The sequence below is a fragment of the Lepisosteus oculatus genome, chromosome 4 (assembly GCF_040954835.1).
Source record: "Lepisosteus oculatus isolate fLepOcu1 chromosome 4, fLepOcu1.hap2, whole genome shotgun sequence".
NCBI classification, from domain to species: domain Eukaryota; kingdom Metazoa; phylum Chordata; class Actinopteri; order Semionotiformes; family Lepisosteidae; genus Lepisosteus; species Lepisosteus oculatus.
In genome coordinates, this window is record NC_090699.1 from 64,641,140 (window position 1) to 64,664,928 (window position 23,789).

Below are 23,789 nucleotides of genomic sequence, written 5' to 3' on the forward strand. Positions count from 1 at the left end.
GAAGATGCAAAAGTTAAATAACTTCCCCTGACTAGTGCATGAAAGTTATTTATTACTTGTCAATGTTAGAAGTTTCTTTTTACAGGGAGATGTTTTACAGGTAATCATGTTCCATTAGGGTGTAGTAAACACCAAACTGTACACATTGTAGTATCACAACATACACAAAGATATATACACAATCATGCTACACCATGGCCAAGGGATTCGGTGTAGAGCTCTTGTGTCCTCTGGTTGGTTCTGCAATCGCTGATGCTCCTCCCGAGACTATGAACAGTTCTTTCCAGATGTGCAAGAGTGAGGTAACACCATCGTTCTGCTTCCAGTGAGAGCAACGCACGCAGACACAATCAGACAAGTTTGTATTTCTAGGCCAGAGTTTCTGAAGAAGAGAAGATCTTGGACGAGCTTTTAATCTGAAATAGCAAACAGACAATAAACTACTGCCATTGGCCATCTAGTGGTTTCTGGCAGAGGGTGCAACAGCCTCTCCATCACTGCGCAAACATGGCCTTCGGTATATTACCCAGTTAAACCACTGAGAATCTTTTAGACAAATGGGTTGGATGGATGTTCTCCTCCCATTTCTTAACCGGTATGTCTGCCATGTGTCTACATGCTGACATCTGAGCAAGGAAGACGTGTGTATTAATCTTTAGAAGAGATGTCATGTACTGTATGTCACAAGCGAGCCAATGTTCCTGTCCTTTGACACGAGTAAGCAACAGACAGTTCCCATGTGGAAAGAATACAAATAACACATCTTGATCAGCCAAAGAGGGAGGGATATGTTGAACACCATGATATAGTAGATAATTGCACAGTGTCTGTTTAGCATTTAATCTTTGGCAGGGAGCCTTGGATCACAAGTAAAGCCCCAATTCTCTGCTGCAAAAACGCCCTCATTTGTTTTTATTTTTGTGAGCTTGTGGTTATTGTGCTACTGTGAGTTTACTAATAAATGTACAGCAATCAAAGCTATGTGACTTAGACACTATTAAAAGGAGTTTTAGCTGAAACCAGTGCAACAATAGATGAATTTTCTCAGAACACCAATAGCTGTCCAACGTCACCACTCATTTAGTTTTAGCACTGCACTGACATTGACAGTATATTGAAGGGCATGTCAGGCAGACTGCTGGGACCCTGTGCTTTAAAACCTCAGTTCAGTCTGGGCTGTCTTTCCTGTTAGACCCACTGCTGACTCTTCTCGAGTCCTACGGCTTGACGTCCAAGTCCCCCCGGAGTCTGTGAAGAGCTTCGGCCATCAGCTCACACGCTTGCTTGTGTTTCGGCCAGTGTTTCACCTGACATTCCCTGCAGGCAGACAAAACAGGTTAGCCTTGCGAGTCTAGAAAATACTAGGGGACCCAGATTAAAAGATTTCGGCCGGTGCCAATTCTAATTGCATTTGTTTTTTGTTGCAACAGACATGCAAGGGGGGGGGAGGGGAGGAAATAAAAAAAAACTCAGTGTTACAAAACCATGCAGTAGAAAAAAAGCCAAATTTTCTTTCTTCCTACTTTCTAAAATATTTTGAAGCAGGGATACAGCCACATAAGGTTGGCTGCCCACCCATTTTCATACTGTCCAATAATTATTTACAAACACTGAATGGAGTCTCACACTGCCGGAGGGTTTTGTCATGACTGTGGGCCTTCGTATTAAATGCTGACACCGTCACACTGGGTCCGCTGCAGCTGCTCTTCGTTCTGCACAGCACTCTGGGATTGTCTAGGCCCGCGGGCTGCTACAGGATGTGAACCCACTGCGCCTTCCCCCGACGGGGCGTCTCACCTGCGGCAGTACCACTCGCTCTGGCACCGGGAGCAGCGCTTGGCGGCCTCACAGCCACAGGAGCCGCACTTGGGTTTGTCAGGGATGAGGTTCTCCATGACATCCAGACTGTAGGTCTGGGCCAGCCTGACAGGAGAGAGAGGGCAAGGTGACGCGAGGAAGGACACATCTCTCTCTACCCACACCTCAGACGCCGCATCTTCGAGGTGAGTGGCTTCTCAAGGATTTTGCGCACTCCTCCAGATTTACATCATACAGTACTAAGGGACAAGTTATAGGTTTATTCCATGCTGAAAAAAAGAAGAAAGAGAACACAACGTTTCGGCCGTGGAGCCTTCTTCAGGTGTGAGAGAGACAGGGAGTGACTGCCCTGTCTCTCTCACACCTGAAGAAGGCTCCACGGCCGAAACATTGTGTTCTCTTTCTTCTTTTTTTCAGCAGGGAATAAACCTATAACTTGTTCCTTTGCAGCCTACGCATGCTGACGCAGCTACCCACCTGAACTAATACAGTACTAAGGCTTTTTTTAAGCAGCCCTTAATAAATACAAATGTCCTTAATGGGGTAAGAAATACAGTGCCTGGGAGAATAAAGTAAGCATCTGTGTCATATTTTGACTTGATCATTAAATACTACATGTGGCTCTGAAAGGGGAAGTAGTTGTGTTTCAGAATATTTCCAGATATTTAGTAAGCAAGCTGTGCCAGGGGGTAAATTGGTCAAGAGAGCACATGCCTTTATCCCAATTAACACCGCTCCCCACCACCACCATCACCACCACAATGAACAGCTTTGTTACTAAACATTCTTCTTTCAGACCCAAATCAAGTGTTTAAGGAGAAAGCCTTATCACACAAGTACCTGCTGATGCCCTTTCTTACACATGAGACAAATGCTTTGATTGTACTTTTATTCTGCTAGGGCACTACCCCCTATAGATCTCAGTGGCAGGTCACAGTTATATGCTGCTGCATAAACTGAGGCATGTTTGTGTAGGCCGCACTCTCCCTCTGCAAAGTCCTCACACTCCTGCCCCTCTGCCTTACCTGTGTGCCTGTTGCCTCAGGTCCTCTTCAGAGGGGCTGAATGCTTGCTTCACTTGGTACTTAGCAATGGCCTTCCACTTCCCAGAGTTCTCTTTCATAATATTATTCCACATTTCCGGGATCTACAGATCAAGGCATGGTGAAATAAAAAAAGAACAGGCAAGGAAGAAACATCACCGCGATTTAAAGAACACAGTAGGTGAAGTGATGCCTTCTTGTCAAGCAGAAAGGAGTCACTCACTTGCTTGGTAGGGGACTAGTTCTTATAATGCGGTGCTTTACCTGTTCCAGAATGAGGTCCTTCTTAGGGGGTGCGGGGTCAGTGATGGCCAGCTGGCTGAGGAAGCGCTGGAGCTCGGCCAGATTGGGCAGCTGGTCAATCAGTACCTCGGTCAGGAAGCCACGGAGCTGGGAATACACTCACAAACATCAGGATCGGGCCAAAACAGGTCCTGCGCTTACAGTAACCAGAGCACAACACACAGCAGCCACTATCTGCGCTTGCCTGAAGCGAACTGCATCACACATGGCTGCTCTGCTCACTTAGCTACACCACGGCTCACCATGTGTCAGAATTTATATCATTTTGTGTTGGAGAGTATTTAACTGAATGTGATTCTGAAGATGTATTAAATACTGTATATATACTCATATAAATATACCTGTGTATACACCGCAGGTGAGAGCCGGTGGAAGGCAAAAACATATACCAGGCCAGTGAAAGGAAGATGTTGTACATGAGGGGATTTTCAGAATGACCACGTTTTTATCACCATTTATACTAAAACCAAACCACAGAAAGCATGTTTTTAAGACTAGGGTATATTGAAACGAGCAGGCACCCTGATCACTATATAACAATAATTTCTATAAGCTCATGAGCTTTTTGAATCATTTAAAAAATGAAAAAAGTAAAATTGAATTCACACAGTTGTCGCTTTCATCTTCCTAATCTGTCCACGTGTCTGATTTTGTTGTTTGCTTGCCCTCTGGCACAGTGGCTCTTCCCAGCTCGTTATTTTATACACCTTGACAGGATGTTTTAATTGGAAAAGAAGAAAAGCAAAACAGGCAAAGGGAAGTGGCTTCAATCGGAAAAGGCATCTGGGAATCTAGCGGAGTTCCTCTTAACAGGTCACAGTGAAAAGACGGCTCAGGGAAAGCGAGACGCATGGCAGACTCAGATATCCCTCTTAAGTGCTCTTCATTTAAACTCACTGTGGTTGGAAACTGAAGGCAGCTGGAGCAGATCTATATCATTAAGGGATGCATTGTTCCTTTGTTTTCTATTAAACCGTGGGTCTTGCCAAACCAAGTGTTTATTGTGTTAAAAGTAAACAGCTTTTTTTACCTGGCATGACTTGAACCCTAATTACAGTATGTTGCTAATGATCCTCAACAAGATTGCTTATCGTGTAGTGTCCGGCTATTCATTTTAATTTGGGATTAAACTACACCTATTAAGCATTATCTGTACCACAATGTACGCAAACATAGCTGTACAGCCCAAAGGTCATTCCCAAAGGTTCATTGCTGGACTCAGGTTTTGCTTGCCTTTTAGGATTTAAAAGGTGTCAGGCCAGTGTTTAAAAGCTGAGCACTGCCTTTGGAAAGAGAGGTATACAACTTGGGGCAGAACTTTTATCAGTTTTGTTCACATGTAGAGGGGCTGGCTCCTCAATTAAAGAGTGATTACGAAGCACTGGGTGTCATGGTGGCTAGCTGGTGGCTCACAGTTCTGGGGTCCTTTGTTCACTTTCCTCCTGGGGAGTCTTCCGTGTGGAGTTTGCATGTTATCACCGTCCGACTTCCACTCACCTCCCAAGGACTCTCTAACTTGTCCCTGGGTATGTGCGTGTCCTGCAATGGACAGCAGTCCCATCACGGATGTAGCCCCCCCTTCTGCTTCCAGGATGGGCACTGGGATTGCCGTGATAGTTCTTGGGAATAAGCTGCTTTAGATAACGGATGGGGTCACTCTACCTTTAAGAGCTGGGTCTTGTTGAAGCTGTTGAAGTCGTATTTCCTCTGACACTCAGACCTGAGCAGCAGGTTGTACAGAGCAATCCACACCTGCCCATCCAGCTTGGTCATTTTCAGGTGGTCTTCCCTGGGGATCTGATGCCACTTCCCATCCATGTACTTCTCCAGCTCACCTGTAGAGGGAGACAAAAAGTACAGTACAATACAATACAATGAGTGAACACTAACACCAAAGGTTTTGTCATATATTTTTTTAAACAAGTGTCTAAAATAACAGAAAACCCCAGTTAGACAGAACAGGATGTAGGGAAACTTGTATCCCACATAGTTAATTAGTTGTAGTATGCTTGGAAGGATTTTATTTTCAGATCCTGCTTCAGCATTGATCGTATTTGAAAATGAAATTCACTGAGACTTACAAGTTACCCATTTTATAAGATTGTTTGAATCAAAACAAGACTGGAGTAGATGATGAAAAGGTTTAGACCCTTTAGTGCCCTTAACTATCTTATATTTATTTTTGCACCGTAGTTGCTAGGCTAAAATAGAGTAGAATGAAATGTACTGGCTAAGCTGGTTGTATAATTATTTTTTAAGTTGATTACATAATTAGACCATCTTTCAAGTTTAACAACACTTACCTTTGAATACATTCATATTGGCACATTTTATAAAACTGCTTTGGAATGCACTTTTTATTCTGTCTCTTCAAAACTGGGTTGTATGTTCAATCACAAACAGTGCATTTGTATTCTTACAATGGCATTTTGTTTCGTTTAAATGGGTTGTTAATTAATTCATATAAAATTAGTCACAGTATTTTCCTTAAAGGAAGGACAGCGTATAACAATACCCAGTATTTGTTTTGACTAGAATTTAAATGTGGGAGGTGAGCTCGTTTCAGTGAACATAAAGGTTTATTTGATTTAATGCTGCAGAGAACTACACAGATCTCCACTTTCTGTGCACAATCTCTACCGATTTCGAGACCGTTCCACGGTACGCCTGCCTGCCAAAGAACAACCTCTGTTCATATGTGACAGTGGAATATACAGTATATTCCTCTCCGAATTTTGATGTTACCATTTTTGCGACGGCTCCAGGGACAGTGCTCCACCAGATGCACGAGCACACAGGGCAGGTTGTGGGTGCTCAGCAGTCTTGTGAGTGCGCTCAGGCTTAAACTGAAGGGGAGAAACAGCACAGGAATTTCCTATTGTCAAGTCCAGTGATTACAAGCTCCTATTCATGGCCTATGGGAATACAATACGGTACAGCACTCACGTCCCAAGAGAACATTGACGCTGGTAAGTGTGGGGAAATGAACTGAAAGGCATAGTTACTGAGAACACATAAAGAAGGGCAAACTGCAAAATTCAGAAAGGGGAAAGGAACTGCACAGCCTCACTGAGTTCTTCTGGGACGATGGCTTGAGATTTTATTTTAATACTTAAGACTTAAGGATTTAAGGAAAAAATCAATCAATCCTTCAGTTCAGCGGGAGAGTCCAGTTCATTACACCGAGCCCCTACGAAGATTGAGTGAATACAAACCTATCGATGTGGTCAGTAATGTAGCGGAGGACGGAGAGGGACTTCAGAGAGATGTCAAACTCCAAGGCTGAGCTCTGCTTCTGCAGCTCCTGAGATAAAAGGAAAGCAGGCGATCGATTCCAAGATGCAGGATCTTCAGCATCTGCTTAGAACGCCTAACTGCCTCGATAGTTAAAGACAACACCCTCCTTAACCTCCATCATTAACGCTGATCTTCTTATCTATATGCCTTCATCATTAAGATTATGATCAATATCCTGTTTACCCTTGGTGTCTGGGTTGAACATTTTTTTTAAATTACAGATTATTTAGTGCATTAACATTCTGTGTATTTTTAATGCGCTTATATATTCCTTGGAAAGTGAACCAGAGCATTTAAGGACTGGGCCTGTTACTCTTCTTTGACATTTATCCTAAGAAGAAGGTGACAAACTCCCATTGACTGTTTCACAAAAGATTCTCAGACTGTGTTCTCTGGAGTCGTCGCGGCCTCTGTGTTTTAATGAGTGAGGGGCACGGGCTCATGTGGATGGTCCGCAGCTCCCTGATCTGGTGCGGACCTGCAGGGAGGACATCTCTGGGCCCTCGGCCTCAGTCACTCTGTCCTTGGCTGGCACGTCCCCCGTCTCGCCTCGCGCTGCCAGCAGGGTCAGCTTGCGGTGGCAGTAATCGATCAGGTCCAGAATGGACTCCTCAGCTGCCTCGCAGGAATCCTGCAGTTAAGAAAAGAGTTCTTACAACTTCAGCAGAGAGAGCCGCTATTGTAGGCATGGACAACAGAGTGATTCGTTTCTGTAGCGCAAGAACATCGCTTCTCCCTAACCAGCGTATGTCTTTATCTCTGTGTGCCACAAGCTATATATGTTTGTGCTGCATTTAAAAAAAGGTCTGTGCCTGGTGAAAAAGTTGATTTCCGCTACTCGTGTGGAAGAGTCTCAGCTGGACAGCCTTTGCGACCGGAGTAAAGCGCAACACACTAGTGACACTGGCCACACACTCAGTGTTTGAATGGATCCGGTATACGTACCTGGTAGAATAATACGGTCTCCAGGAGATTGATGATGGTGGCTTCGTGATGAATCTGTAAAGACATTAAAAAGTCAACACTAAGCAACCCATCCACTATCAGGAAGATGCTTATTCCAGGTAAAGGTTGAAGCAGCTTGAACCCTAGCCTTGAAGAGATATAGGACTGAACCCTGGGTGGGATCTCAGTTTCAAAGCAAGGCTTATGCATGCAAATACACATGCACACAGATCTACAACTGAGCTGTGAGCTGTGAGGCAGAGCACTAACTTTCATGCCAACATACTGTCCAGTATCTATTGCAATTAATCAGAAAAGATCACTTTATTGGCCATATACAATTTCTTGTATTAGGAATTTGTCCTTTCGCAGACCCCCAGCTTGCTCTTCATGAGACACACAGACAGGGAGAGAGAAGCTGGGCGTCAGAGCACAGGGTCCAATGCCAACTAGATTTTTCATGCCTTTTCAGACTTGTTCTTTTACAGTTCTTATCATTATAGTAGTACGTTGTGAACAATGTCTGCCCTATTACCGGGGCATTTATTTAACATATTGCACTCACTTACCACCATGTATAAAGGGAATGTGCTCTTTGGGTTGAAATCCTGTAACTGGCACAACACGGGCAACACTTTCTGTTTCCATATCTCCACCGAGATCATTTCTCGGATCAGTATGGGAACCTGAGGAAAAAAACAGGGCAGGAGAAACCGGAGTAGAAGCCCTTACTTACTTTTATTGTCCCACATGGAAAAATTTGCTGTGCAGCCAGGTAAATGACGTAACACAATACACAAGACTTGTGACACAACACGAACCCATTAACAAACAAGAGACAGCAAAATATACGATCAATTGCCCAAACTAAACAGGTGAATAGCCACAAGAATAAAACGTGGGCAGTGAAAATCAATGCCCCAGATGAAAGGAGCTCAGATTCACTGTGCATGAGGTGGTCATGACAGTCAGTGATTATATTGGCCACGCACACTATCTGTTTGATGGGGATATCTGAAAGCTGCAGCTGTTGTGCACCTGTACATGTGCTGGCTACCTTCACAATCCTGCTGAGCCCGTTCTGCTGATGGATGAATACAGGCACACACACGGATTAGCAGTCTGGCTCCGTTTTCCACCACAAACACATGATGTGGTATGTAATGTTCACCAGAACATTAAGAAAGTTACAATGCAGTAGTGTACAGTATGTGGTCTCGGAACCCCACGACAGGACCAGAAAGACTGTACCTTCCCAAGAGACACCAGAAAATCCTTGATAAACTCGTCCTGACTGGCGCTGGCGTTCAGGATCGCCTGCATGTTCAGCTTCTCGATGTATTCGTGCTGTCGGAACCACCTGCCAAAAATTCAGAGACCCAAAAACCGTTTACTGCGGTAACAAGTTTTTTAATTATTATTATCAGTAGTATTATTCATTCTGACACGATGAATAATACTACGTTCAGGTAAGAGTTTAATTTTTATCAACACACTGATCACGACATAATAAAAAAACAAAAACAAACTTCGGTCAAAACAATTAAACACATCGCGGACCTCCAGTCGAAAAACCTTCTGATGATTTTTTTATGTTGTTGTTGTTATTATTATTATAATGCATCTTGAATTTCGGAGTTTCATGTTTTTATTTTTCTCCATTATTTAGATAAGGGTTATAGCAGAAACCTTGTCTTTATTAATTCAACTTTACGGACCTTGCAGAACCGATCTCTTTGAGTGGAAAAGTTTCCAAACTCCGGATAGACCCTTCGGCTTCCCCGGCAAACAGCACCGTAGGTGTCGACTCCATCGCCAATACGCCGTAGAATACAAAAAAAAATAGAAAAATAAAAAGCCCGATGCCTTCAAAACTGTTTAAAATGTTAATTTCACTCGACCGTGTTATCAGCTGCTCCTTCTGCTCTGAAGTGCGGCCAGATCAACCGCCGTCGTTTCCATGGCGACCCGGGAAACACACGCATGCGTGCTGCGCTGCACGGCCCGTCTCGGTCAAGCGGGGCTGCATCTCTGTGCAGCAATGATGATCTATTCACGAAACGATTACCACAGAGGGTAAACAAAAAAAAAATGCTCGACGGGAAGTGAATTGCGTTTTAGTACGGTACAGTGGTGCAGCGATGGGACTCCAGGCTCAATTCCTGGGGTGCTATCCCCGTGTGGAGTTTGTAAGTTCTCCCCCTGTTCGCCTGGGCTTCCTCGCACGGTGCAAAGACATACTGGTAGGCTCCTGGGAAAATTGGCCCTGGTGTGATTGGGCCCTGTAATGGACTGGTGTCGCACGGATGGATGAATTGGACCGATCTAGCGCAAAAAGCCTGGCGTGTCTTTATACAGACGACTCTTAATTCGCCAACACCTTATGTGGGTGTCATCCGTACCCGTCGATATGGCATTTCGCGGGAGCAATTCAGATGGAGCACCTCGCTAAACATCCGATGTTGGGAAGTGAACCGGGAACCTTCCAGTTACTGGTCCAGCATTCTCACGAGAGCTCCAGATCAAGTTCTGGGCACCCTTTCCCTCCGCTGGAAGTCTCCTTAACAAAAATAGTCTATACCCTTTAGAAATCTGAAGGAAATCCAATACCCGTCAGAGGTTTTATTCCCGCGCCGATGAACTCGACGACTGCGTGGGTAAACTCGGAAAAAGAGTCAGGCAGAGAAAGGACACAGTTGAAATTAAACTCAATTTATTCATTCAAATCAAACTCGCTTTAGTACACAATGTCGGGGGCTGGGGTTAGGGGGGGATGACACAAATCCACAACAAGCAAAAGATCCGTCATCGCGATGGCGGATCTGGCAGCTTTCAGTCTTCACTGGCGTGGACGCAGATTTTATGACCCTCCGGACGTCCACGTTTCCATCGCTTTCCAGCCGCCCCCTCGTCCTCCCTCCCTGGACGGCGAGAGCCGAGGCGCAGACGCTGACCTCTCCTACCCCTTGCCCAGCCTGCTGCCAATATGCCGCACACTGACCATTAACCCGAACGAACTGGGTGCGGGGGGGGGGGGATCTCCCAGCAGAAACAAAAACAAGCTCTGCACTCCCTGTCCCTTTGCAGCAGCAGCAGTCCGGGGAAAACCGGGGAAAAAAACCCGCTCGCTAACTCCCGACGACGGAGACGGGGCCCCCGCGCCTCACTTCCAGCACACGATGATGTTGGGGTCGTTTTCGAGCCGCTCATCCAGCTCCCGGTAGCTCATGCCTGGAGACCCGAAGGGACGAGGCGTTAGTCGCATCCAGGCACCTGCTTCAGCGGGATGTCCAAACTTACCAGCGCCACCCAGGACACCCGAAATGTAGCCCTGCTGGTAGCCGGGCGTCCGAGCAAAACAATGAACAACACAAGGAAACCGAGGAGCCCTGTGCCAATTAGACTACAGCGTACACTGCTACGGTGTCTCATGTACAATGTTCAATCCCGCCGAGCAAGCGTGAAAAGACACACACACACACACACACAAAAAAACGAACGACGCGCCGTTAGATGAAAAGCGTATTTCCTCCGAAAAACTGTTGGCTAAGGCGGTCGTATGCGAGGTCTTACAATTCGGAATTGTACTGCAGAGCTCTCCCGATCCAAAGAGCATTCCTCCGCTCAAGCTGGAAGTGGGGGGGAGGGCTCACCCGTTTTGCAGCAGATCTCGTCGTAGCTGTGGCAGCCAGTGTAGAGCCGGGGCGGGCGGCTCCTCTCCTCCCGGGTCGCCTTCACGGGGTACTTCTGCAGGCGCCGGATCAGCCCCTTCATCAGCCCGAACTGGATCAGTTTCCTGAGGGGAGGGGTGGGTCAAGACACCCAGAACACACCTCTCATTCATCGGGGCAGATTGCACGGGTTCGTCAACATCCGTCTGACCCCCCGAGGGCTAACCCTCTCCGAACGAACAGGGGGGCACGCGCGGACGGACACCAGGTGGAGTGGGTTAACACACCAAGAACGGGACGACGGGAGGGTTGTGGGAGCATGGAACAGGACCCCCAGCCATGTTTTTGAGACCACCTGGTTTCTTTTAAAAAAAATGGCAGGATGGGATGCCTGAATGAGTTAGCTACTAATGAGCAAACAGGCCAGACCTCTCATTTGGTGGTGGTGGAGGGGAGTCCCCATTACCTGTTAAGAGCTTTGAGTGGATTGTCCAGAAAAGTGCTATATAAGTGTAAGCAATTGTTATTATTATTTGTAACCTTTCTTAAGGACCTATTAAGATGTGAAGGACGGAGAGCCCTGATAAGAACAAAGTCCTGCTTCAGCAGTCATTTCAGATCTTTGTTGATAATGAAGGGTGCATTATCTACGCTGCGCATTGAACTCATACAGTGCGTTACCATTCAGAAGCGACACGTTTTTTATGTTTTTTAGCTTAAAAACAGGACATAAAGTTAAAAGCACAGATCTTAAGAATTTTAACTGAATACTAGATGGTGGAATAATACTGAAGGTTTGGACTTTCATTGAGGAAACATTTGCCTTTTTTTAAACTTGTTTTTGGTTTCATTTTCGCGCCGACTGACCTCTCATCGACCCTCTGCAGCTGCTGCGCGTAGCGAGAGCACAGGTCTCGCACTGTAGTTCCTGGACTCAGGCCACAGTAGAGCTGAAACACATCCCTCAGGTTGGCTCTCTTCTGGCCTAAAACATGCATATAGATGGTGTGTACACGTACAGAAACTTAAATGTTTGAAAATTCGTGCTGTGCAAGAAGAAACGCAGGCCGAGAATAAATCACACTAGCAACTGGCTTGGCAATCCCAAAGCCAAAAGGTCTCACTTGTATCTAGTTTGTGTTTTCCAAACTTTTCTTGTGTCTGACCATTGGGGAAGTTCAAAAGTGGTTTTGAACCGGAAGGGTGACAGTCTTGATTAAATGTAGTCCTTACGAGAGTATAAGCCAGCCTCAGTTGTGTTCACACATTAGTTCACATCCATTCATCCTTCACTGCATCTTTCTACAGCGATCTGAAGCGACACGTATTTCATTCACTTCAGCCCTGACCCTGCTACACTGGCTACCAGCACACTTTAGAGATTTAAACATAGCATTTTTGAAAATGTGTTAAATAAAAAAAAAAACACTCTGGAATCAAACTACTCTGTTAAGATTTCTAAGGGTCTCACGATGATGAGTGCTAAAGTCTCACGGCACTAGGAAACAGGTTCCAGTTCTGGTCTGTCTGTGTGGAGTCTGCATGTTATCTCTGCAATCACACGGGTTTTTAATAGGTACTCCTGTTTTGCCTCACCTCCTTGAAATGTGCTGGCTATGTTTCCCTAGCTGTGCTGAAGTGTCCCTTTCCACCTTGGCCTTAAATGGACTGACATCCATTCCAGGGTGGCAGAGCACCTGCATGCTCTAAATTTCATTTTCTTTCCAGGACATTCGTGGAAGATCTGCAAAACTCACCAGGAGAAGAAGCTTTGGGATGAAGGATAGACTAAAAAATACCCTGTCCTTTACAATCAATACCACAGCTGGTATTTGATTATGACACGTCTAGCTGCCCGGGAATGTTCCATTCTTAGCCCTTCCCAGCCTACCTTGCTTTGTGACATAGGCGAGGCACTCCTCCTGCATTGACTTGTCATCCATCAGGTTCTGAACCTTGGGTGTCGTGGAGTACACATTGGAGTACTGCAAAGAAAGACAACAGCACGGTGTCAGGCGAGAAGGGGACTGAAGCCCTGGCGAGAAAAAATGATGAGATACGGACTCAAATAGATCAATGTCAGTTCTGCTAAAACCAAGCATGACCATGGAGATGGATTTTTTTTTAACTCCCCTGCTCACCTGAAAGATGGAGACCACGGTTACAACGCCATAGTACCTGTTGGAAGAATTCTAGGTTTAATACTGACACCCAAAACCTGCAGGAGAGCAATCAATCCTCTATTAGATTTCCTAACCATGAGCCAAAAAATATTTTCTGCTAACAAAAACACTTAAACCAGTACCACTGTGTGGACATTAAGTTATGTACACCAATGTGGAGAGGGTCTCTGTGAACTTTGTACATACTTTTTCTGCTGAAGCTGCAGTATAAGGTGGACACACAGAACTGGTTTGAACTGTAACGAAAGGACGCTGGACACAAGGGCTACTATATTGCTGAATATAACTTCAGCAATAGACTGATTCATCCGCGGTCCGACAGGGAGCGCTACAGGAGGTCATTCTTGCCTTCTGCCATAAGACTGTACAACGCATCCACCTTGCGTCTGGGCAGAGGCAACATTGACAGTGACCTGTTTCTGGACTGAATGCATCTACACATCTACTGCTACATCTGTTCTCTTTCTTTTTCTTTTCCCGTCTACAACCGTTTTTTGTGCAATATATGCCAGGGACCTGTGCAATGCATTTATATCTATATCTATATTTACATCTATATTTATATTCATATGTGTGATACGATTTTTCTGCGTACTGTTCTGTTCTAGTTTGTTCTTTGTGTGTCCGGATCGTGAGTAACTCCTTTAGTGCACCCCTCACTGTACTGATTGTAGTGTATGTATTGTGCTATTATTATTGTATCATTCGTTACACTGTGGCTGTGTTGTCTGTGTTAAGCTGCTGTTGCACTGCAATTTCCCTCACGGGATCAATAAAGTATCTATCTATTTACTATGTAACTCTATACTGTGTTATAGAGGAAACTAAACTAAGGCGCGCGACGAAACTAAGTAACCAATTGTGTTAAAAGAAGTTATCTTTTGCAAACAGGGAAGTGGAAGTTGTGCGTGGTCTTGGAACTATCTCAATCTCCTAAACCCAGGGAAGTGCGACTGTTCTAGTTTAATCGCTTTGAGAAAAAGACACCGAGCATCTCGGTGTGTTTCGCTCCCATGTGCAAGAAATAAAAACTTCTGAGATGGACTTCCTGACTGTCTTTTATGGGAAAGCGGGAAACTTTCTCCAACACTTAAGGAACACTGGCCCATATTCACCAGACGAAACTGCTATCTCCACAGGGCTGCACAAGCTTCACTACAGCACTACATCACAAAAAGACGCTTACAGCAGGTTCTGCACAGCGATCCGCACGAGATTCAGCTCCACATCCGCCTCTGCAGAGATCTTCTGAATGTGACGGAAGCCGTCGATGTAGGGCAGGATCTGCCACACAGAGAGCTGATCTTAGCAGCGAGAAAGAGTGCGCGGGAAACCAGTTCCACAAGATCTGCGCCTGAAACCTGGGAATCTTGTACTGCCAGGGCTGCCCCCAGACTGTGGATCTGCCCGTACCTGCTGTGTGGTGAGGTCCCACTGCGACCTGTAGAACTGCTCTTTGCACTGCGTGAAGACGGGCACATCGTACTCCTGCACAATCGCCGGGTCCTTGCGCTGCTCGATCAGCTTCAGGTGGATGGTATTGGACTCATCTACGGCGGCCAGAAAGAGAGAGAGAGAGAGAGAGAGGACACAGAAGGGAGATTACAAACGAGAGGAGGCCATGCAGTCTATCCAGCCTGTTTGGTACTTATAAGCTGATTGATCCCGACTGTTTCTTCAGAGAAGCCAGGGTTATCGCCTTCAAAAATATGCCTGGGCAGCTTGCTCCACACTCCCACCACCCTCTGTGTAAAGAAGTGCCTCCTAATCCCTGTGTTAACTGCTTGTCCACATAGTTTCCACCTGGCTCCTTTGGTTTGTGTTTCACCGTTGAGGCCCTCTTTAGAATCAGTCCTCTTTGCTCACACTGACACACGCGATGCTGATCGGTGCATGAAGAGAATGGCCCGGCCTGCAGCTGGACAGTCTTGGGGAGCTGCACTCACCAATGGGCAGGGTGCACGCTCCCTTGGCATTGAGCTCCTCCAGCAAGGTGGACATAATGGGCACCAGCTTCTGCTTGCTCTCCTCGTTGGAGATGAACCCACTTTCCAGCTGCAAAACAGGGTTAAAACCGAAACCAGTCAACAGACGATGAACTAAACCCACAGGATTATGCACAGCTGCCACCTGCTTGAATATTAGATCTTTCTTTTGCCCCGTGTTCACTGAGCACTGTTTTTAGGATATAAAAAAACAAACCACTGAGCTTTTCCACAAGAGCTGAATTTCTCCAAAAATTATTCTTTTTTGACATTCTTAGATTTTAAAACCCTGTGATAAAAACCCTCTAGTTGAATTACAGTACAGGCCTCAGCATCAAGACATTCCTGAGTACATTTCTCACCACAGTACGGTCAGTTGTTCATAAAGACATTAAGTTGCAGCAGTGTTGACAAGGAATTAGTGCTGATGTCTGCAGTCCAGAGGGAAGGTCACGGGTTCAAATCCCAAGCAAGACACTGCCGTACCACTTCTGAGCAAGGTACTCAACTTGCACAAGTAAAATGCCCTGCTGAATATTTAGGTATTTCCCTAGACTGTCATGAGAGAATGAGAACGGCGTTTAATGAAGAGTTCAGAAGAGCCTGCAGGAAGTGAGCAGGTACCTCCAGTGTCGTCAGGTATCCAGACAGTTTTTTGACAATGGGCTCCAAGGCGCAGGTCTTAGCCTGGGCGTCGCACACGAAGCCCAGGTTGAAAAGCAGAGCGTTGCGGCTGTACTTCTTGTGCTCAATACACACTGGGCAGCCAATCAGCTTCTTCTCCATCGCCGTGCTGCACCAATCACAACACATGCTGGCATTAGGTGACACCGCCCACATAACTGCTGGATCTCTTCCCACAATATAGTGCAATGAAGCACAGTACTATCAGGGTAGAGGAATATAACAAAGCTCTGGAATTCTAACTCCAAATATATCAGAGAGCCGCTTACCCTGAGGGCAATTAAATCTAGACTCGAAACCTTTCTGTTCAGAAAGGCTTGTACTTAATTAGCGTCTCTTCCATTTTCTAATGACATGTCTTACCTACTGTCTTTCTTATAGGTGCTTATATTGTAATTTGTTACCCTTATATAACCTATAACTGTTTTTTTTATACCTCCCTAAAGTGCTTTGAGATAATACTTTTGAAGGTGCTATAGGAATTAGTTATTATTGTAATAATATTAAACAAAGCTTGAAAACATTTTCTACAGCGATTAGAAAACCTAAAACGCACAATCGGCGTCAGAACTTGGGCCACGCTGTCAGGAAATACTTACACTGTGATGAGCTTGTTCTGGAGCTCAGGCTTGGTAATGATGTACACCTGCACTGTATCAAAGAGCTCTCTAGAGATGTATTCCTCAGGAACCTGAACAAACAGAACACAGGGCACAGGGCAGCAGACCTGTCAGAATGGCTGAAAGACCAGTGAAAAGTGCTTGAGATGCCATAACCACATTCACAAGGAGCAGACGCAATGAGAGCAGAATTCAAACCAATGTCAATGTCAGCTTAATTCTTTCGGGAATCACACCTCCACTGTTCAACACTAGACAGGTTCCACCTCTTCGGAAAACACTCGGTGTGCAGGCTACACAGTGCTGGTGTGCTACCCCTAGCGTGTGTTATGGAACTGTTCCGACCCCCACAGTACAACGTAGGATCTACTACACGAAATGCAGTTTGTTCCCCAACTTCATTTTCACAGGTGGGGACCCCGTATTCTTGCCCCAGTATTTATTCACGTTCCTGGAAAAGGGGCTCTACGTTTTAGTTTCCAAAGAGAGGGGGGACCCCAGACGTCTTATTTGTCAAAGGGGCTTATCCCAGATGACATTTTTCGTGCAAACAGGTGTTCGCATCATCTCAGAGGTCTTGCAGAGGCAAACCTCAAGGGGAAGTATCCCACAGATTGCCCAGGAGCTGGGGACACCGACCAGGCCGTTAACAGCCCGGAACACCGCGGACTGTCCTCGTCGCCTGGAGCGCGGATTTTATTCCAGATCAGGCTTCAGTCAGCGGTGTAGCTGGAGGTCTTGTAACGGGTCTGCGGTGCCTCAGGGTGCACACACCACCACGACTCTATCATCGTAATAAAATGCATTGATTTTAATCAGGTAGTTGGGAATAAAACGACATTAGCTATTTCCCCCGTCTAGAATCCTTGGCATGAACAAAGACCACTCTCCTGCCACCTAAGATAACCTAAGAAAGCGATCTGGCGAGAAACGACGAAGAGTAGGAAGAAGCACACTGACTATAACGATGTTGTTTAGTCTAACCTGGTAGGTGATTTTGGGCCCCAGAGTCGGGTGAAATTCACTGAAGAAGACGCACTCGATGCGGCTGCTGCTCCCCATTCTCGAGCGAAAACGGCACGCAAAATGTTAAAGGAAGTCTGCATGCAATTCGGCAGGAACAAATCTTCACCAGGTCACGCACAGAAGAGCCAAAAAAACCTGCACACCCACCCACCCAGCGCTCTGGGCTTCTCAACGGCAGCTCCACATCCAAAACAAACGAGGAGAGCAGCGTGTGTTACTGGATATAATCCTCAGTGCACCAGCGAGCGCCACCTAGTTAGGGGGTGTGAAACACCTACGTGTTACGCTATCATTGTAGGTGTCTGTGTGTGTTTGAATTCCATGCCATGGCAAAATTTATTCGCGCGTCTTGAAACTCAAACGAAGTCGCAGGAATCGGGCTAGAACCGGAAAGGCGATGTGTACGAATGAGGTCACCGCGTCACGTGTGGAAACAGGAAGTAGGAGGGCTGCCACGTGGGTGGCGAACGGCTGTGTTGGAAGGGGCGGGGCTAAACACACCGGAAAAAGGGGGGAGGGGGAGGCGAGGAAATCGTGTCGTCTTCTCTTTCAATTGGCGGATCCCCGCCAGGGGGCGGAGTCCTTCCTTGTGATTGACGTGGACTCTGGCCGAGGAGAGCGAAGCGACTTCCTGTGTCAATCTGTAGTCGCGAAACAGCAGCAGTCGATGTGATGGTGATGTTTCGTTTTAAAGTAAACGCTGCGGGGGGACTCTTAGAATAAAAGCTTTTCCACCCCGTTAGATACAGGTAAGGTATGCGTCTAGCACTTTACTCTACTTAATGCTCCTAATTTAAGAACGAGGAAAGGACAGGAAGTTAAACCGTTCAGCCGTAAGGTTCTTGAACCGTTTTTTTTTTTAATTCAAGCATCTATTTACACATGAAAACCTTAAGGACCATTTTAAATTAAATCCAGCCGGTGTGCAGGTACTGATTCTGCGTCCATGCCAGTCTCGGTCTTGGGTGAGCGGTGGCTTTTTAAAGGATAAAATCATCGCTTTTTTTTTGTTTCTGTGTTTAATTTTACCGCTTCAGAGCTGTTTCAACGGCGCTGTGCAGCTTCCGCTCTGATTGGAGCTGTGCTCGATTGCAGGGCTGAGAAACCGCTACCGAAACCACAGGGGGGCGTCATTAGGACTCCTTATCCTAGGGCTCCCTGCCTTGTCCACTCAGGAGTGGAGCTGGTGCATTGACACCAGCGGGCTAAATTACAATTTAACTTTCAGTTGATTGATCACCCCAAGCCAGTAATCCAAGCTGCCAAGCGTGTCAAGAGCGAGTGCGATATCCCCGTGGAAAACGACTGAGTTGTCTTGCATGGGAGCCTTATCTGTCTCACCCTGTCTCCGGGGAATATCAGGGTATCTCATTAAAATGACCTCTTCGAAAACAGGGGTTTTTGTTTGGGGGGGCTTGTAAAACTTTCGTGTCCTCGGCTGCGTGTCTCAACGGCAAAGGAGGCGGAAATTCCTGTTCACTTTCTTTTTAAAATATATATATATTATTCATACACCAGAAATCCGAAAAGGGAGACAGAATATTAAATTAGATGCAGAAATAAGACACTTCGCAGCCAGAGGAATTCACAATTGTAAGAACTAGAAACTATGCTTCTGACATATGTCCATTGTATGTCTTTTACATTTCTGATAGAATTTAAATTAAAAAGAGGGAGCAGTATTTACTTTCGTGAATGAAGTATTTAGCCCAAATAATTAACAGATTAACAATAAAAACATATCCTCTATCCGAATCGGATCTAACAAAACATACAATAATATCAACATGATTCAGTTTAAGGAACCCCTGGGGTCTGGATGACCGCAGTGTCAGAGCCAGGACAGGGGAAAGGGGTGGGGCTTGGAGGAACCAGATCCAGCCCCCTCATGCACTCGCCCTGACGGATCAAGGAGAATCGCTGATCGAGAAGGTTTTCCACGGATGCAAGTTTAATATTTTTTTTTTAAGAGTGCGTGCTGACTGTGAAGCGTCTTTGTGAAATAAAGGTGGGGAGCTGCGTCAGCATGCGTAGGCTGGACAGGAACAATTAATAGGTTTATTCCATGATGAAAAAAGAAAGAAAACACAACGTTTCGGAAGGCTCCACGGCCGAAACGTTGTGTTTTCTTTCTTCTTTTTTTTCAGCATGGAATAAACCTATTACTTGTTCCTATGTGAAATAAAGTTTGTTTTGATAGGTAAACAAACAAAAAAAGAATCCCAGCGGAAAACTACGCAGTGTTGTTGCAGGTGCCTTCCCTGTCGCTCTGTATCTCCGGGGGACATCGGGGTAACTCATTAAAATTGAACAAGTAACAGGTTTATTCCATGCTGAAAAAGAAGAAAGAGAACACAACGTTTCGGCCGTGGAGCCTTCTTCAGGTGAACTACCCACCTGAACTACTCATTAAAATTGACCTCTGTGAAAAAAGCAGTTGTTTTTGCTTGTACAACCTGCGTGTCTTCGGCGGCGGCGCCAGTGTGCGTTGTGATCTCCTCCCCCGGTTAAATCCCTGCCCTTCCCTTTTCTCCCTTCCCGGCCCCCCGCGCAGCCCCGAACCGGAGCCGGAGCGTTTCGGGGAGCCCAGCGACGGCAGCCCTGGATGGGGCTGGCCCCGACCTCGCCCCGCCCCGTGTCTCGAACCCGAGGCAGTCTGGTTGGAGGCCCGCGAGGATGGCGCAGGGAGTGGAGCCGGAGACCAGGGCGTACCGACACCTGAGGAGAGCCGCCGGAGTCCTGGCCCACCTCCTGGGCGCGGCGTTCACGGTCTTCATCGCGGTGCTGGCCCGGCCCGGGACCAGTGAGTACCGCCTCCTCCTCCCCCTTTCGGGGCCGCTGGATTAGGGAGCAGCCCTCTGGCTTCCTTGTTCTGGGAACCAGTGGGCGAAAGGCGGGGTACACTCTGGGGCCGCTGGATTAGGGAGCAGCCCTCTGGCTTCCTTGTTCTGGGAACCAGTGGGCGCAAGGCGGGGTACACTCTGGGTGGGACACTCGCCGCAGATCCCATGGTGCTCCAGGGAGGGTCTTTCGCAGTAGCCCGTGGTTTTTGAAAGCGTCTGACAGCATGCTGCAGTTTCGGGGGCTGAGCAGGACAGAACTGCCTGGGACTGCTGCAGCCTCGAACCCCTGTCCCCTTTCATTGTGTTTCAGGCTTGTTTTCTTGGCACCCCTTCCTGATGACCCTCTCTGTAAGTAGGACTTCCTTCCTGGCGTCTTTTCCGTGCCTTTTCGGGCGTCGCCCCCCAGAAACGGCGCTCCCCCGGGTCCTGCTGTTTGGTATTCCGAGGTGTGGGACGGACTGCTCCCTCCACGCGATGAGGACAGCCAAGGGAGAAGAGCAGGAGAAGTAAATTAAGAAGGAGAGGAATGTAATTCAGGATAAAAGGAGCTCCGCCTAGCATGCTCTGCATTTTATATATCACGTAACTAATTAGGCAAAATGCATAATTAGGGTAGAGGGTGCTGATTTTAAGTGTACCAATTCTATTCCAATAGATCAGGAATAGAGCAATGCTGATGCACAGCAACCCCTGTTAGGCAGAGGCCAGACGCATCCTTTATTTTCTTCCTGAACCTTTTTTTGTATTCCTCTTCCCTTCCTGCCCTCCCCCAGTTCTCCTTCCTCATGACGGAGGCCCTGCTCCTCTTCTCTCCGGACTGCTCCCCTCTGCAGCGGTTTTCCCACAAGGTCAAAGGTCGCTACCACTGGATACTGCAGAGCCTGGCTGCCACCGGTGCCGTTCTGGGGCTGGCGGCTGTCTTCTACAACAAGTATCTCAACAACAAGCTGCACTTCACCACCTGGCACGGCCTGATCGGCGTGTCCGCCGTCCTGTGCGCTGCGGCGCAGTCCCTGGGTGGGGTCTCCTTGCTGTACCCCAAGCTGGTCAAGGCCTGGTCGCTGGCCAAGCTGAAGCGCTACCACGCGACCTCGGGGCTGGTGGTCTACCTGCTGGGCTGCACCAGCCTCCTGCTTGGCATGTGCTCTCTGTGGTTCACGACGGCTGTGCACAGCCTGGGCTGGTACCTGGCCTCCCTCTGCCCAGCCCTCTGCGCACTGGTCATCATGAACCAGGTCACCAGCTCCTACGTGGCGAAGAAACGGTTCCAACCGTAACACGCCCTCCATCCTGTCTGTCTGAGAAACCCTTCCAGGCAGAATTCCGCATGTTGTTTCATCTGGTAGTTCAGGTGGGGAGCTGCGTCAGCACGCGCAGGCTGCAAAGGAAGAAGTGATGGGTTTATTCCAGGCTGAGAAGAGAAGAAAGGAAACGCAACGTTTTGGCTGTGGGGCCTTCTTCGGGTGTATTTTCTTTCTCCTCTTTCCAGCATGGAATAAACCCATTACTTGTTCCTTTAATCTGGTGGGTTGTTAAAACCCAATGTTTCAAAAAAATGCATCTTGGTGGAGTTTAACATGTGTCGATTTGGATTTTTTTTTAAGTTGTGTAAACTCAAGGAGTAAAACTCTTTTTGCGAATGGGTAACCGAACAGGTTTCGAAGTCGGAATGGACGTTGCGGATGGATCACAAGAAGTATGGACAGAAACCCATATACCTCGTTGATGTGTGCGTCAGCTTGACATTGTGAAATTCGTCATTCCTGCCACTCCTACAGCAGTATTGTTCGCATAGCAGCAAGCAGAGGTTGATTCCATACTGGACAGTAAAAAAGAAAAGAACAAGTGATGATTTATTTGCCTGTGGCTTTTTCTGTGGGTGTGCCCTTCGTTTAAAATTCATTTTCTGGGATTTTAATGCCTTTTATTATGTTAAAAATATATTCCAGAATGCCCATCTTTGGCAGTTAAAATTGGAGGGGAAAAAAGGTCACTAATGAAAATCTCATGGTTATTCTGATGATGGATTTCCGGAAGACCTTGCACAGCAGTCAGGTCACACTGGTGTAGATGAAATAATGACGCCACGTGTGGGTGATGCAGCTAGATGCTGGACTTTTATCAAGTAAGTAAGTTACAAACTGCGGTCCCCCAGTGCCAAGATCTGGTACCACGTTGCTGTTGCCGATAGTATTGCTTAGAAAAAGCTTAGAAATAGCAGATTACATTTTTCTTGTCATGGCTGTGTTTTGGAACACGGCTACTCCTAATGAAAGTCTTCCAGGATTTCAATTCTAGTTGTGGTATTGGGGTTATTTATTTAATGGCATAATGTAGGAGGTTATTTACTTAATTGGCCACAGTTATGGTTATTATTGTGCTGTCTGTGCCTGGTCTTTGGAAAATCCATGCAGTCCATGCCTGCTGTGCTGGATTTTGGATGTCTCTGTGTCAGCAGGTCCACTCAGGACTTTGACTCGATGTTATTGCTGAGAAGCATTTAGTTCCTGTCTTGGAATTTGAAGGGAGAAGGTCATCGACGTCGTGGTTGGGACTTCCAGCTCCCGGTTTCACGCTGATTAAAACGCCCGTGATGCCAAACACGAGAAAGTGGGCGCTAAGAAATTTTAGATTTTTTTTTTATTCTGTTTTTCCAGTAAATTTTAAAAAAAAAAATACGGATTTGAATTGTGTGCATGCACTGTGCTGAAATATGTTTTATTGTTCATATACGTGAATTCCTTGGGTTTGAGGAAATGCTGTCTGCTTACATTATCCTGCCTAATACAGACACGTTTAATCTGTCTAGTCTACAAAATGTCCTTTTTGTGCTTTATGTAACTATTATATAGACTACTAGCGATACTATGGAAGGTATATCCTCGTGCACAAGAAATTCCCAAAGCTGCCCCACCCAACATCACTGAATCCTAAAGCGAAGAACTGTCTTTTGTAAGAAGCAGTATGTGTTCCACGTTGCAGGAAACATATTAACACTTTATGGTGCTTCACCGGATGTTTAAATCCTTTAACCTTCTGGGAGGTAAGTTCATTTTGGTGGTTACAAAAACCAAGATGATGTCCGTGCCTGCCTGCTTCAGAAGGATTGAGCTGCACAACAAGGCAAGTAATGTTCTGAGCACTTGTGAGCACCATGAGCTGGTTTCCTGTCACACAAGCCTTCTGAGGCTCGTATCTCAGCCCTTGTGGTTTTTCAGAGCTTCCTGCTGAAGCCTGATTTGTGAGGCAGATGCATCAGCTAGCTTACGGTAACCGTTAGAAATGGTCCGACTTCTGACCCCAACTCCAAAACTCATTTTTTTTTCTAGATGCTTATTTTCCTCGATGCTAGTTTGGCTGAAGACGAATTA

General features: G+C 46.4%; 3 protein-coding genes across 5 annotated transcripts; 1 reads left to right on the forward strand and 2 right to left on the reverse strand.

Moving 5' to 3' along the window:
* Positions 1-32: 32 nt before the first annotated feature.
* On the reverse strand, positions 33-9,357 carry zmynd10 (zinc finger, MYND-type containing 10). 2 transcript variants are annotated; one of them, XM_015348285.2, is made up of 13 exons: positions 9,125-9,357; positions 8,658-8,766; positions 7,976-8,092; positions 7,407-7,460; positions 6,940-7,092; positions 6,380-6,468; positions 5,910-6,010; positions 4,827-4,999; positions 3,126-3,251; positions 2,844-2,965; positions 1,798-1,923; positions 1,199-1,317; positions 33-416 (listed from the first exon to the last, which is right to left on the reverse strand). In XM_015348285.2, the coding sequence occupies exons 1-12, from the start codon at positions 9,217-9,219 to the stop codon at positions 1,218-1,220; spliced, it is 1,365 nt and encodes a 454-aa protein (XP_015203771.2). In that variant the 5' UTR covers positions 9,220-9,357; the 3' UTR covers positions 33-416; positions 1,199-1,217. The 2 variants fall into 2 exon arrangements, with proteins under 2 accessions (XP_015203771.2, XP_006631200.2); XM_006631137.3 differs by having other exon boundaries at positions 33-1,317.
* Positions 9,358-10,102: 745 nt separating this feature from the next.
* Positions 10,103-17,985, reverse strand: nprl2 (NPR2 like, GATOR1 complex subunit). 2 transcript variants are annotated; one of them, XM_069189528.1, is made up of 11 exons: positions 17,727-17,985; positions 16,529-16,620; positions 15,870-16,038; positions 15,207-15,315; positions 14,674-14,810; positions 14,447-14,544; positions 13,219-13,255; positions 12,969-13,062; positions 11,945-12,062; positions 11,060-11,202; positions 10,103-10,637 (listed from the first exon to the last, which is right to left on the reverse strand). In XM_069189528.1, exons 3-11 carry the CDS (start codon positions 16,029-16,031, stop codon positions 10,570-10,572), a joined length of 966 nt encoding a protein of 321 aa, XP_069045629.1. In that variant the 5' UTR covers positions 16,032-16,038; positions 16,529-16,620; positions 17,727-17,985; the 3' UTR covers positions 10,103-10,569. The 2 variants fall into 2 exon arrangements, with proteins under 2 accessions (XP_069045629.1, XP_069045628.1); XM_069189527.1 differs by having other exon boundaries at positions 17,534-17,985.
* Positions 17,986-18,200: 215 nt separating this feature from the next.
* cyb561d2 (cytochrome b561 family, member D2) lies at positions 18,201-23,222 on the forward strand. Its single transcript, XM_006631052.3, has 4 exons — positions 18,201-18,324; positions 20,130-20,378; positions 20,729-20,766; positions 21,192-23,222. Exons 2-4 carry the CDS (start codon positions 20,252-20,254, stop codon positions 21,693-21,695), a joined length of 669 nt encoding a protein of 222 aa, XP_006631115.2. The 5' UTR covers positions 18,201-18,324; positions 20,130-20,251; the 3' UTR covers positions 21,696-23,222.
* The last annotated feature ends 567 nt before the right edge of the window (positions 23,223-23,789 follow it).